The sequence below is a fragment of the Hemitrygon akajei genome, chromosome 16 (assembly GCF_048418815.1).
Source record: "Hemitrygon akajei chromosome 16, sHemAka1.3, whole genome shotgun sequence".
NCBI lineage: Eukaryota > Metazoa > Chordata > Chondrichthyes > Myliobatiformes > Dasyatidae > Hemitrygon > Hemitrygon akajei.
In genome coordinates this window covers 63203413-63218815 of record NC_133139.1, presented here as the reverse complement: position 1 = coordinate 63218815, position 15403 = coordinate 63203413, and the positions used below count along the sequence as shown (strand labels likewise).

The following is a 15403-nucleotide window of genomic DNA, read 5'->3' as shown; positions in this document are numbered from 1 at the left end:
CAGCACAGTACAGGCCCTTTGGCCCATGATATTATGTTGACCTTTTAACCTACTCCATCAATCTAAACCTTCCCTCACAAAGCCTTTCGTTTTTCTATCATCCATCTGTCTATGTAAGTCTCTTCAATGTTTAAAAAAACCTCTGACATCCTCCCTACACTTTCTTCCAATCACCCTAAAATTATGCCCCTAGTATTAACCATTTCTGCTCTGGAAAATAGTTTCTAGCTGTTCAATCTATATCTTTATTATCTTACAAGACCATGAAAGCGTAAAATATAGGAGAACTCAGCCATTTGACCCATTGCATCTGCTCTGCCATCTCATCACGGCTGATCCAATTTTCCTCTCCTGCCTTCTCCCCGTATCCCTTCATGTCCTGACCGATCAAGTACCTATCAAACTCTGCCTTAAATATACATAATGACCTGGCCTCCACAGCTGCCTGTGGCAAAGGACTCCACACATTCTCTGCTCTCTGGCTGAAGAAATGCCTATCTCCATTCTAAAAGTACACCTCTCTATTCTACAGCTGTGTCCTCTGGTCTTAGACTCTCCCACCGTAAGAAACATCATCTCCACATCCACTCTATCAAGACCTTTCACCATTCAATAGGTTTCAATGAGGTCACCCCTCATTCTTCTGAATTCTAATGAACACAGGCCCACAGCCATCAAGCACTCTTCATATGACAAGCTATTCAATCCTGGAATCAGTTTCATGAACCCCCTTTGAACTCTTTCCAGTTTCAGCACATCCTCTATAAGGTAGGGGGCCCAAACCTGCATAGAATACTCCAAGTGAGGCCTCAGCACTGCTTTATAAAGTCTCAACATTACATCCCTGCTTTCATATTCAAGTCCACTTGAAATGAATACATTTGCCCTCCTCACCACAGACTCAACCTGCAAATTAACCTTTAGGAAATCCTGCTCACGGACTCTCAAGTCCCTTTGCACCTCAGTTTTTTTTTGCATTTTCTCTCCATTTAGAAAATAGTCAGCCCTTTCATTTCTTCTACCAAAGTGCATGACTGCTTTATCCATGCTAGAATCTTTACCATAATACCATGGGCTTGTAGCTTGTTAAGCAACCTTATGTGTGGCACCTTGTCAAAGGCCTTCTGAAAATCCAAGTACACAAAATCAACTGATTATCTTTTGTCTACCCTGCTTGTTATTTCTTCAAAGAATTCCAACAGATTTTTCAGGCAAGGTTTTCCTTTGAGGAAACCATGCTGGCCATGGCCTATTTTATCATGTGCCTCCACATACCCTGAGACTTCTCCTTAATAATCAACTCCAACATCTTCCCAACCACTGAGGTCAGACTGACCGGTCTATAATTTCCCTTCTTGAAGAATGGATATTTGTAATTTTCCAGTCTTCTGGAACCAATGTGGCCACAATCTCTTTAGCCAGCTCTTTCAGAACTCTGGGGTGTACACCAGGTCCAGGTGACTTTTCTACTTCCAGCCCTTTCAGTTTCCCAAGAACCTTCTCTCTAATTATGGTAGATTCACACACTTCTTGCTCCCTGCTACCTGGGACTTTCACCATACTGCTAGTTTCTTTCACAGTGAAAACTGATGCAAAATATTTATTTAGTTCATCCACCATTTCATTGTGCCCCATTACTACCTCTCCAGTATTGTTTCTGTGTAGTTCGATATCACTCTCACCTCTCTTTTACACTTTATGTATCTGAGGAAACTTTTGGTGTCCTTTTTAATATTATTGGCTAGATTATTATACACTTCTGTCAAATGGCCCCTCCCCTAGCTTGCTCAATCTATCCTCAAAAGCTATGCTCTCCAATCCAAGCAGCATCCTGGTAAATCACCTCTGTACTCTCTCTAAAGCTTCTACATCCTTCCTAAAATGAGGTGACCAGAACTGAACACAATATGTCCTCAGGGAGTTGTGGTCAGGTTAGAAATGTCAACCACTAGGGGACCTGCAGTTAAGGTGAAGGGGGAGGGGAAGATTAAAGATATTTGCAGAACAAAAAGTCGTTGGTGCCTAAAATGGGCTGCGAAGGGCAGTGGCCGCAGCAGATACAATAAGTTGTGTTTAACACAGTAAACAGAACCTTAGAGCACAGTACAGGCCCACAGTACAGGTCACGATGTTGTGCAGACCCTTTAACCTACTCTAAAATCAGTTCAAACCTTTCCACTGACATGGCCCTCCATTTTTCAAGAGGTTGTCAGATTAACATGGAGGGTATGAACAGGTATGAGTCATTTACAGATGGAAAACAGCTTATGGGTCTTTTCCTGTTTATCATAGCACCACTTTGCTGCACTAATTCTGTATCCTTAGATTCCCTTAATTTTTAAAAGTACAAGATAATAAAGTATTGTGGATTAAATACAGAACTATCAACGAGCCAGTCAAGAACCAGGAGTCCTACCCTTGGATCACACAGCTGAGAGCAGTAGGAGTAAATGGATCTTGCCCGATCGATTTCTCCCAGCTTACATTCCATATCAGCGAATCGCAGGCACATGTCTCGGGCGTGCTCATCTGGCAGCACCTGTAACAAAACAAATATTTGCAAATACAGTTTTACAATAACAATTTCAAAATCATTACTTTTAGTGGGAGGAGGCCTACTCCATCGTCTCACAGCTACCATCGGGCAGGACGTACAGACCTGAAGTCCAACACCACCAGGTTCAAAAACATTTCCTCTTCAACCACTCTCTTCTTGAACCACCCTGCACACCCCAATCACTATTTCAGTATAGCAACATTATGACCACTTGCTACTAAAAATGGATTTTAGGGTGGCTCGGTAGAGTAGTGGTTAGTGTAATGCTATTATAGTGCCAATGATCACCAGTTGCCATTCAATTCCTACTGCTGTCTGTAAGAAGTCCGTACGTTCTTCCCGTGACTGCATGGGTTTCCACTGGGAGCTCTGGTTTCCTCTCACATTTCAAAGCCTTACAGTTGGAGTTAGTGAGTTCTGGGCATAGTAGGTTGGCACCAGAACTGTGGTGATACTTGCAGGCTACCCCATCACAATCCTCGCTGTTTTGATTAGATGCAGAACAACAGATTCCACTGTATGTTTTAATACAGACGTGACAAATAAAAGCTAATCTTTAATGTTTTTTCTTTAAAAACTTCTTTCTGTTTGAAAACAATGTTTATATAAACAGAAGGGGTACTTATAAAGGCTTCCCGCACCCTCGTCTAGGTTTCTCTGACCACATCTCCATAACGTTAACCCCAGCATACTGACTGTTGCTGAAAATAGAGAAACCAGTCAAAAGGATCATCATTCCATGGCCTAATGAAGTAATCACTGTGTTCCAGGTCTGTTTTAAAAGGACCAACTGGCAGATGTTCAAGGTGGCCACCACAAAAAGAGAAGACACAGACCTTGAGGAATATGCCTCAGTAAATGCATAATGACATTGCTACCTCAAGAATGGTCATCTCACGGCCCAGAACCAGAAACCTTGGCTGAACACGGAATTGCACTCCCTAAAAGCTCAGGATGCTGCTTTCAAATTCATTGACAGAATAGCTTTCAAAGCAGTCACGAGAAACCTTAGGATCAAGACAGCAAAGGACACCCATGCACAAAAAATTGAAGATCGCTTCTCTGATAATGATCCCTGGCGCACGTGGCTGGGCATGAAAGGCCTTATGGACTACGCAAAGAAAAACATCATCGATGTACCAGTGATGCCTCTCTCCCTGAAGCAACAAACAACTTTTATGCATACTTTGCAGCATGCAACACAACACCAGCCACAAAAGCTACACCCCCTACCAGGTCACTGTAACAGCAGCAGACATGAGAAGGACTCTGCAGAGAGCGAATACCCATAAAGCAGCCGACCCAGACAATATTCCAGGCTGAGTACTCAGTGAGTGTGCTTGCCAATTCACTGACTTCTTCAACACCTCACTTACCCAGGCTGCTGTCCCCACATGCGTCAAATCAGCCACCAAAATCCCTGTACCAAAGGACTCCACACATTCACAACGAAATGACTACTGCACTGTGGTACTGATGCCAATCATCAGAAAGTGCTTAAAACAGCTGATAATGAATGGCACATATCAAAGACACCATTCCTGTCCATTGGATACTCACCAATATACCAATCAACAAAACCACTCTACGACAGATGCCATAGCATCTGTCATGCACCTGGCCCTGACACACCTGAAAAACAAGGCCACTTATATCAAAATGCTGTTTCTGGATTTCACTTCGACATTCAGCATTATTGTCCCACAGACCTTGGTGAACAAACTCCTAATCCTTGGTCTACAGTGGTGCTAGAAAATTTGTGAACCCTGTGAAATTTTCTCTATTTCTGCATAAAATGTGATCAGATCTTCACGGAAGTCCAAAAACTAGATAAAGAGAACCCAATCAAATAATAACACAAAAAACATTATACTTGTTCATTTATTTGTTGAGGAAAATGATCCAATATTACACATATTTGTTGGAAAAAGTATGTGAACTTTTGGGGTGATTCCTTCTACAAAAGCTATTTGGAATCAGGTGTTCCAATCAGTGAGATGAGATTGGACCATGCATCGATCAAAACTTTCAGAGGGCCTTAGAAGAATTGTAGAGATGCATGAAGCTGGAAAAGTCTACAAAAGCATTTCTAAAGACCTGTGTGTTCATCAGTCAAATGTAAAAGAAATTGTGTACAAATGGAGGAAACTCAGTTGCTACTCTCCCTAGGAGCAGGCATCCTGCAAAGATCACACCAAGAGCACAAGTGGAATGCTGAAGGAGGTGAAAAAGATACCAAGGATAACAGCAAAAGACCTGCAAAAATCTCCAGAACTTGCTAACATCTCTGTTCATGTGTCCACTATAAGAAAAACACCGAACAAAAAAGGTGTTCATGTAAGGACACCACAGAGGAAGCCACTGTTCTCCAAATAAATAAAAACATTGTTGCACATCTCAAGTGTGCAAAAGACCACTTGGATGGCTTAGAACGCTTCTGGGACAAAAGTTCAAATTTTTGGCAGAAATGCACATTGCTATGTTTGGAGGACAAAGGGCACTGCATATCAACACCAAAACCTCATCCCAACTGTGAAGCATGGTGAAAGGAGCATCATGGTGTGGGGCTGTTTTGCTGCCTCGGAGACTGAACAGCTTGCAATCATTGAGGGAACAATGAATTCAAAATTGTATCAAGACATTTTACAGGAAAATGTTAGGATAGTGGTTCGTCAGCTGAAACTCCATAGAAGTTGGATAATATAACAAGACAATGATCCAAAAGTCAAGAGAAAATCAACAACAGAATGGTTTAAAAAGAAGAGAAATTGTGTTTTGGAATGGCCAAGTCGAAGTCCTGACCTTAATCCTATTGAAATGTTGCGGAAGCAGCTGAAACAAGCAGCTCATGCAAGGAAGCCCACCAACATCCCAGAGTTGAAGCAGCTTTGTATAGAGGAATGGCGCAAAATTCCTCCAAGCCAACGTGCAGTACTGATCAACATGTGGTTGAAGTTATTGCTGTCCAAGGGGGTCACGCCAGTTACTGAAAGCAAAGGTTCACATACTTTTTCCAACAAATGCATGTAATATTGGATCATTTTTCTCAATAAATAAATGAACAAGTATAAAGTTTTTTTTGTGTTATTTATTTAATTGGGTTCTCTATCTAGTTTTAGTACTTCCATGAAGATCTGCTCACATTTTAGGACATATTTATGCACCACTGAGCAGCTGCTTGTTGGACTTCCTAACCAATAGACCTCAGATAGTCAGGATGCATGACAGCTCCTTCTTCCCCATCATACTCAACACGGGTGCCCCCCAGGGCTATATGCTGAGCCTATTGTTGAACAATTCGCTCAGCTGAACACCTAAGCAATTGCATTTCTAATTTCGCCGATAACACGACCATGGTGGGGTTCATCACCAATAATGATGAGGTGGCCTACAGAGAGGAGGTAGGAGAGCTCGAGGCCTGGTGCAAGGCAAATAACCTCTTCCTTAGCAGGACAAAGGAAAAGGTTATCAACTTCAGCAGAACTCATACCAGTTACACTCCACTTTACATCTGCAGCACAGCAGTGAAAACTGCAAGCAGTTTCAAACTCCTGCTAGTGCAAATCTTACACAACCTCTCATGGTCACAGAACACATCCTACACAGTCAGGAAAGCTCACTAATGTCTCCACTTTCTGAGGAGGATGAAGAGAGCTAGGCTTTGCATGTCCATACTGCAAATCTGCAGTAGAAAGCTGACATGTTGATTCACTATCTCATGTGGAAAATGCACTGTGGTGGAGAGGAAGACTGTGACGGATATCCAAAACTGCCCAACGTATCACTGGCACCAGCCTACCCACCATCACGGACATATAAACAGAAATGCCGGAAGAGGACCAGTAACATGATAAAGATCTCATACACCCTGCTCACAGACTGTTTGTCCAACTTCCATCAGGAGGCTCAGTTGCATCCACACCAGACTCAAAATCAAACAACAACACACACAAAATGCTGGTGGAACACAGCAGGCCAGGCAGCATCTATAGGAGAAGTACTGTTGACGTTTCGGGCCGAGACCCTTCGTCAGGACTAACTGAAAGGAAAGACAGTAAGAGATTTGAAAGTAGTGGAGGGGAGGGGGAAATGTGAAATGATAGGAGAAGACCGGAGGGGGTGGGATGAAGCTAAGAGCTGGAAAGGTGATTGGCGAAAGTGATACAGAGCTGGAGAAGGGAAAGGATCATGGGACGGGAGGCCTCAGGAGAAAGAAAGGAGGGGGGAGGAGCACCAGAGGGAGATGGAGAACAGGTAAACAACTAAATATGTCAGGGATGGGGTAAGAAGGGGAGGAGGGGCATTAACGGAAGTTAGAGAAGTTAATGTTCATGCCATCAGGTTGGAGGCTACCCAGCCGGTATATAAGGTGTTGTTCCTCCAACCTGAGTTTGGATTCATTTTGACAGTAGAGGAAGCCATGGATAGACGTATCAGAATGGGAATGGACAGTAGAGGAGGCCATGGATAGAGGAGACTCAAAATGAATTACTTTCCCCAAGCAGTAAGGCTCAACACCACCACCGCTCACTAATTCCACCATTACTTTATTATTTCTTGTCGGTAACCTTATGTACAACCTAGTGTCCCTTTATGGAATTCTATCTAGGTATATAACCTATCTTACTAATTTATATCTATTGTGTTTATTGTTATTGTGTTCTTCACCTTTTTTTGTGCTGCATTGGATTCAGAGTGACAATTATTTCATCTTCCTTAACACTTGCGTACATGAAGTGACATTAAACAATTCTGAAATTGCGTACTTTATTATAAAACTAACATATAATTTCTGCTTGTTTTTCTTGTGAACGCTGCTTATGTGATGCTTTGCCTGTGATACTGCTGCAGGTAGCTTTTCACTGCACCTGTGTATGCACGTACATGTGTAGATGACAATAAACTATGTACACGACACTAAACTTTGCACCAGTGGAAAGTCGGGTACACAATACCAAGGGTTAGAATGGACGGAACATGTGATGATAAGGTTTAAGCAGAATTGTGTTTCAAATATCAAAGGAGGCGCAAGTGAGTTCAGGGCTTTCTGCTTGCAACAGCCAGATTTTATTTAGTTATTTTGACATACAGTGTAGAAAAGGCTCTTTTGGCCCAAAAAGCTGCACTGCCCAGCATCACACTTACTTAACCCTAGCCTAATCACAGGTCAATGTTCAATGACCAATTCACCTACCTCCTAGTATATCTTTGAACTGAGAGAGGAAATTGGAGTACCCAGAGGAAATCCACACAGTTCATGGGGAAAACGTACAAACTTCTTACAGATGGTGTCGGAGTTGTACTCTGAAGTCCCAAGTTGTAATAGCGTCACACTACCACTACACTACCAGATGTCCCATTGCTCCCCAAAACTGTTTCCCTTTGCCAAGCATATGATCAGGCCATACGGTATGGGAGAAGAACAAGGCCATTTGGTTCATTGAGTCTGCTTCACAAATCAATCATTACTGATTTAAAAAAAACTCTCACATCTTTTCCCTGCAACCCTTAATCTCCTTACCAATCAAGAACCTATTAATTTTTGTCTTAAACACCCAATGTCTTGGCTTCCACAGCAATATGCAGCAACAAATCCACAGATTCACCACCCTCTGGCTAAAAAAATTCCTCCTCATCTCTGTTCTAAAGGGATGATTCTGAGGCTGTGCCTCGGATCCTAGATTCTCCTACTGATGGATACATCCTCTCCATGTCCATTCTATCCAGGGCTTTCAGTATCTGGTTGGTGTCACAGCCCAACCTACTGTTCAGACCTCCATCGAGTACAGGCCCACAGACAACAAATTCCTCATAGCTTAAGACTTTCATTCCAGTGAGAATTCTTGTGAACAACCAAAGGACCTTCTCCGGGGCCAACTCATCTTTGATACAAAGACGAACTTATTTAGCATTTGGAATAAAACTTAATTCCTAGTTCTAATCTAAACCATTGTAAGCTCTCCACATAGTTCCACTATGCTGCACATTCTGTACAAATCAGTTATTAAGGTTTCAGCAAGAAATACTTCCAGAGTGCTCTATCTGGAGAACTCCAGTGAGTTCTGGAGGACTTCACATACTCTTCCATATCTGTGACACTAAATTAGGAGTTCTGTTTCAACTCAAGCTTCTTGTAGCAGTTCAAGAACCAAAGCAGAGAACAGACATTTGACTGTGTGATAGGATCAAGACTGCAAATCCTCTCAAAATAAATGAGGAAACTTAATTGGAAGCTTGCTGTACCTCAATTGCCTTCTCATAAATGCCCCGTGTGTGAGTAACTCCGTAAATTTCAGCTGCTCTTTTAATGTAAATGTTGTACATCTCGTATTGCTGCAACAGCTCCACTGCCTTAGTTGCTCGCTCGTACACAGCCATGGCGTGTCGGGCTAACCCGTACTCTTCCTCCAGCCTGGCATACAACAGGTAGAGAGCTGCAAGACACAAGATTGAAGCCAAATAATAGTACACAGAACACAGAGCAGTACAGCGCATTACAGGCCTTCAGCCCACAATGTTCCACAGACCTTTCAACCTACTTAACATCAATCTAACTCTTCCCTCTCACATAGCCCTCCATTATTCTCTCATCCATTTGCCGATCTAAGAGTCTCTTAAATGGCCCTAACGTACCTGCCTCTAAAACCACCCCCAGCAGGGTGTTCCACATACCCGCCACTATGTAAAAACATACTCCAACATTCCCCCGTTACTTTCAACATCTTAAAATTATACCCTCTGGCATCAGCCATTTTCACTCTGGGAAAAAGGAATTAGCTGTCCACTCTATTATTATTTCTTGTGATCTTATACACTTCTATCAAGTTATCTTTCATTCGCCATCATTCAAGAGAAAATTCTAAGCTCACTCAACCTATCTTCATAAAATATGTTCTCTAATCCAGGCATCATCGTAGTAAATCTCCTCTGCAGCCTCTCAAAAGTTATTGTGTAATGAGGCAACCAGGATTGAACAATACTCCAAGTGTGATTTAACTGGTTTTATACAGCTGCAACATTACTGCTTGAATTCAATCTCCCAACTAAGCAAGGAGACCAGAACATACATCTTCTGAACTATCTTAACAGCTTGTGCTGCAACTCTACGGGATCTATGAACTTGGACCCCAAGATCCTTCTATTCCTCCACACTGCTAGGAAACCTGCCATTAACCCTGTATTCAATTTCAACCTTCTAAAGTGTTATCACTTCATACTATTTTTTGGATTGGCCTCCATCTGTAGGTCAGAAATTAATAGGGCTTGTTATTATTTCATCTTTCTGGACCAAATAAGTGACCTTACACAGTGGATCTAGGAAAATTATTGCTGAAAGATCAGAGAAGCCATAAGACATAGGAGCAGATTTAGGCTATTCAGCCCATCGAGTCTGCTCCGTCATTACATCATGGCTGATCCCGGATCCCACTCAATCCCATACACTTGCCTTCTTGCCATATCCTTTGATGCCCTGACCAATCAGGAAACAATCAACTTCCAACTTAAATATACCCACAGACTTGGTCTCCACCACAGTCTGTGGCAGAGCATTCCACAGAATTACTACCCTCCAGATAAAAAAAATCTCTTTATCTCTGTTTTAAAGGGTTGCCCATCAATTCTGAGGCTGTGTCCTCTAGTTCTGGATACCCTCACCACTGGAAACATCCTTTCCACATCCACCTTATCTAGTCCTTTCAATATTTGGTAGGTTTCACTGAGATCCCTCCGCACTCTTCTAAATTCCAGTGATTACAGATCCAAAGCTGCCAAACACGCCTCATATGTTAACCCCTTCATTCTCCAAATCATCCTCGTAAACCTCCTCTGGACTCTCTCCAAAGACAACATATCCTTTCTGAGATACGGGGCCCAAAACTGTAGACAACACTCCAAGTGCGGCCTGACTAGCGCCTTACAAAGGCTCAGCATTATCTCCCTGGTTTTATATTCTATTGCCCTTGAAATAAATGCCAACATTGCATTTGCCTTCTTTACCAGACTCAGCCTGTAAAACAACCTTCCGGGAGTCTTGCATGAAGTTTCCTAAGTCCCTCTGTCTCTGATGTTTGAACCTTCTCCCCATTTAGATAATCATCCACATTATTGATCTTTTTACCAAAAGGCAGTATCATATATTTCCCAACACTGTATTCCATCTGCCACTTTTTTGCCCATTCTTCCAATTTGTCCAGGCCCTGCTGCAATCACATCGCTTCCTCAGCACTACCTACCCCTATACTTATCTTCGTATCATCTGCAAATTTTGTCACAGGGCCATCAATTCCATTATCTAAATCAATGACAAACAATGTGAAAAGTAGCAGTCCCAGTATTGACCCCTGCAGAACACCACTAGTCACCAGCAGCTAACCAGAAAAGGCCCCTTTATTCCACATGCTGCCTCCTGTCTGTCAGCCACTCCACTATCCATATCAGTGACATTGTTGAATGGAGGTTCAGGGACAAGGGTCCACTTAGCACTTCCAGAGTAAAAGATTAGTTCCTGGAGGGTGGGTCAACTTACCTTTCTCATAGAACTATAAGATACGAGTAGAATTACGCTACTCAGCTATCAAGGCTGCTCCATCATTCAATCATGGCAGATGCTTTATTCAACTGCATTCTCCTGCTTTCTCTCTTTATCCCTTTAACACCCTTACTAATCAAGAACCTATCAATCTGCCTTAAATATACCCAATGCCTTGGCCTCCGCTGCTCTCTGTGGCAAAAACATCCATAGGTTCACCACCTGAGGCCGAAGGAATTCTTCCTCACCTCTGTTCTAAAGATGAACAGAGCCTTTATTCTAAAGCTCTGCCCTTACACCCCAGATTCTCCTACAACCTCTCCACAGCCACTCTATCTGGGTCTTTCAGTTTTTGGTGGGTTCCAATGGGCCCCCTCATCCTTCTGAAAGGCACAATGTGTCATAAAGCCACACACCATGGAAGCAGATCCTTTGGCCCATCACATCTGTGCTAACCATCAAACATGTATCTGCTGTGATCTCGGCTTTCCTCTCAGATCGACGACAACTTTGTCTATTTCTCCCCATTCCAATTCTTCTACCACTCAACCATACAACAGACACCAATTAATTAAACAGCCATCATGCCTTTGCCATGTCAGGGGAAACAGGAGCACCTGGGCAAATGATCCCATCATAGAAACTCCACACACAAAGCACCCATGGTCTGAATCAAGCCAGAGTCACTGAGGAAGATATATACACACCACTTCCTGGTGAAGTCACATCAAAGCTTAAAAAATGAACAGCATGGGACATGCACATTTTTTTTATCCACTTTACTGAAATCTAAACATTTCTGCTTCTTGGGAACAGAGAAAATGTCACTATACAGGAGAAAAAAGGGATCACAACATAATAAACCAAACCTAAATATCAACCCACACTTCTTACAATTAAAAGCCAATGTACGCCATGGAAAATGCCCAAGGAAGTCTGACTGAAACACAAGATAGTCACATCAAAAAAAAAATCTGTCAGGTGTAGTGTAGTAAAACCTATAGGCAAAGATAAATAACATTTAATTGCTAACTTCTGGAAACTGTAGGCTTGCATCACTCACTGTAAATGGAGTTATATCATTTGGCAGAGCTTTAACCAACAGTGGAGTTTCACCTACAATTAAAAAACAGTATTTAAAGCACTGACTTTTTGCAAACTTTGGTGGACATCCATCCAGAGCCTGCTCAAACAGGTCCCGTGCCCTCTCGAGTTTCTTCCCACCATACCGATCAATGAACTTGGTTAGGTAAGTGTTCCAAATATCATACACGTTGGGCCATTTAAACAGGGCGATCCCTCGTTCGTAAGCCTGCAAGAACAAAACACAATTAATTAAATCCAACCAACTCTTCCAACCTGCTGGCTTATTTGATGAACTTTGCACAACTTAGTCAGAAAAACCAATTGTGTTTTAGGTTTAGTTCCTGTTCTGTACTGAGGTAATTGATCTTAGTTGATTTAGCAGATGAACTACCTTAGTCAGCTGAAGGGTTAGCTAATTAGAAAAGTCTTTCTGTACCCTATCTTTCCAACAACCTAGTGGACATTGTCAGCCCTCTAGGTCATTCCAGGGTCAGACCCATTGTCTTCTGCCCCTAGAGGCAAACCCACCAAAGTTCAGCATTTAGCTGAAACAGAGAATAACATAAAATGCTCAGCAAACATGCGAAGTGCTGAATGATCCAGAAAGCAAGACCGACAAGGATGCGAGGAGAACTCTGGACAGTAGGGTGGCGTAGCGGTCAATGTAACAATTTTGCAGCACCAGTGACCTGGGTTCAATTCTGCTACTGTCTGCAAGCTTTCTCCATGACCATGTAGCTCCAAGAGCTCCAGTTTCTTCCCACATTCCAAAAATGAACAGGCTAAGGTATGTTATGTTGATGCTGGAAACATAGCGACACTTGCAGGCTACCCCAGCACATCGTCGGACTGTGGTAGTCAGTGGTGCATTTCACTGGAAGTTTCGGAATGTGTGACAAATAAAGCTAATCTACTTTTAGTTACCTCATGCCAGTTTATGGCTGCAGATTACAACCATTCGCTGGGTGAAAAGGATCCTAATTATTCAGTGATTACCCATTTATCTCCACCTTCACTTTCCATTACGTGGGCAAAGCATTTAGCATTGCTGCCTCACAAACCTAATAACCTCAGCTTGATCATTACCTTGAGTGGTTTTGTGTGAGTTTCATGCTCCATGGGTGTCCTCTGGGTTCTCCTGTTTTTTCCCATGTCACTAAAGATTTGTTGATGGATAATTTACAGTAACTAATTAGCCCCTTAAGTGACAAAATAATCTAACAGGAATTGACAAGTCAAGTGAGTAAGTTTCTCAGCTTCTTCTCAAGAGGGTGGTACTTATTTGGAATGAGCTGCCAGAAATAGTGGTTGAGGCAGGGCATATTAGCAGCATTTAAAACCATCTGAAGTTCAAGGTAAATTTATTATCAAAGTACATGCATGTCACCATATACAACCGAGATTCATTTTCTTGCAGGCATACTCAATAAATTCAATAACCACTATAGAATCAATGAAAGATTGCACCAACAGGGCAGACAACCAGTGTGCAAGAGACAACAAAATGTGCAAATACAAAAGAAAATAAATAATAATAAATAAATAAGATTGAGGATATGAGATGAAAAGCCCTTGAAAATGAGTCCATAGGTTTAGGAACAGTTCAGTGATGCGGCAAGTGAAGTTGAAATTCCCCTTTGGTTGAAGAGCTGCTGGGTTGAGGGGTAGTAACTGTTCCTAATGGACTGGGCTGTATCCACAAGTTACTGAGGTTTCATGTTCCTGGGTGTCAACATCCCTGAAGATCTATCCTGCGCTCAACAGACTGATGAAGTATGAAGAAAACACACTATATTTCATTATGATTTTGAAGAGATTTGGTATGTCACCAAAGACTTTAGCAAATTTCTACAGATGTACCATGGAGAGTATTCTAACCATCTGGTATTGAGGGGTCACTGCACTAAATCAGAAAAAGTTACAAAGGGTTGTAAACTCAGCCAACTTCATCACAGGCACTCACCTCCCATCCTTGAGGTCACCTTCAAAAGCTGATGCCTCAAAAAAGGCATCAGTTATACCACCCAGGACATCACCTCTTCTCATTACTATCAGAGAGGAAGGACAGGAGCCTGAAGACACACATTTACTGTCTTAGGAACAGCTGCTTCCTGTCTACCATCAGATTTCTGAATGGATAATGAACCCATGAAAACTACCTCACTATTTTTGTGTACGTACATACACAGGCAACCCACAAAAATAATGTATATATATTTTATATACACATACACACTAAACACTCTATGACTCTAGAACTATAGGGAACAGAAAGGAGGGGGAATGGGACTAAGGGAATCACTCTTTTGAATAAGATGCATTACCCAGATCAGGTGAATGATTAGAATATGAGAGAAAACTCCCCAGGGGGCTAGGCATACAGGTCATGCTGGGTGTTCAAGCATTCTAATACTATTTGTATGAAGCATTTCAACTTGAACCACATCAGATTGATTACCACCAGGTTCAGGAACATTGACTATTCGTTTCCACGGATGCTGCTTGACCTGCTGAGTTCCTCCAGCGTGTTGTGTGTGTTGCTTTGACCCCAGCATCTGCAGAGTATTTTGTGTTCAGGAACAGTTATTATCCCTAAACCATCAGGCTCTTGAACCAGAGGAGATAACTTCACTCACCCCATCACTGAACTGTTCCCATAACCTATGGACGCACTTTCTAGGACTCTATCTCATGTTCTCAATATTCATTATAACATTTTTTCTTTTTGCATTTGCACAGTTGTGTTTTTTTACACATTAGTTGCTGTCTGACCTGTCCAGCATGGTCCTTCAATGATTCTATTGTATTTCCTGCATTTACTGTGATTACAAGCAGTCCCTGTTTTACGAACGTTCGCTTTACGTCACCTCACTCTACATTAGTTACCTGTTTTCACTAACCAAAGAGTTTTCGCTTTTATGAAAAAAGGCAGCGCACCTCCCCGGAACTGCATTCTAGCTGTCATAGCCTAAACACGTGTCTGTGAGCATCTGTGCTTTATCTCGATTTATTTTGTGCATCCGTTAGCAAGATGCGTCCTAAGGTAGCGGAAAAGCCTAAGAGAGCTCACAAGGCTTAGCGTAAAGCTGGATGTAATTAAGCATTTCAATCATGGTCAACGAAGTAAGGACATTGTCCGCGTATTGAACTTGCCTGCGTCCACCATTTGCACTATTTACATGCAGAGAGAAAGAATCTTGAAAGCTGCTGATGTTACTATTGGTTCTGCT

General features: G+C 42.2%; 2 protein-coding genes across 2 annotated transcripts in view; one reads left to right on the top strand and one right to left on the bottom strand.

Moving 5' to 3' along the window:
• xab2 (XPA binding protein 2) overlaps positions 1 to 15403 on the bottom strand; it is a 78993-nt gene that overhangs the window by 10800 nt on the left and 52790 nt on the right. Inside the window, exons 13-15 of the mRNA XM_073069026.1 lie at positions 12237 to 12399; positions 8801 to 8991; positions 2417 to 2539 (exon numbers count right to left, since the gene is read on the bottom strand). Coding sequence (XP_072925127.1) covers positions 2417 to 2539; positions 8801 to 8991; positions 12237 to 12399 — 477 coding nt within the window. The remainder of the gene's footprint in view (positions 1 to 2416; positions 2540 to 8800; positions 8992 to 12236; positions 12400 to 15403) is intronic.
• camsap3 (calmodulin regulated spectrin-associated protein family, member 3) overlaps positions 1 to 15403 on the top strand; it is a 290431-nt gene that overhangs the window by 263934 nt on the left and 11094 nt on the right. The window lies entirely within an intron of this gene.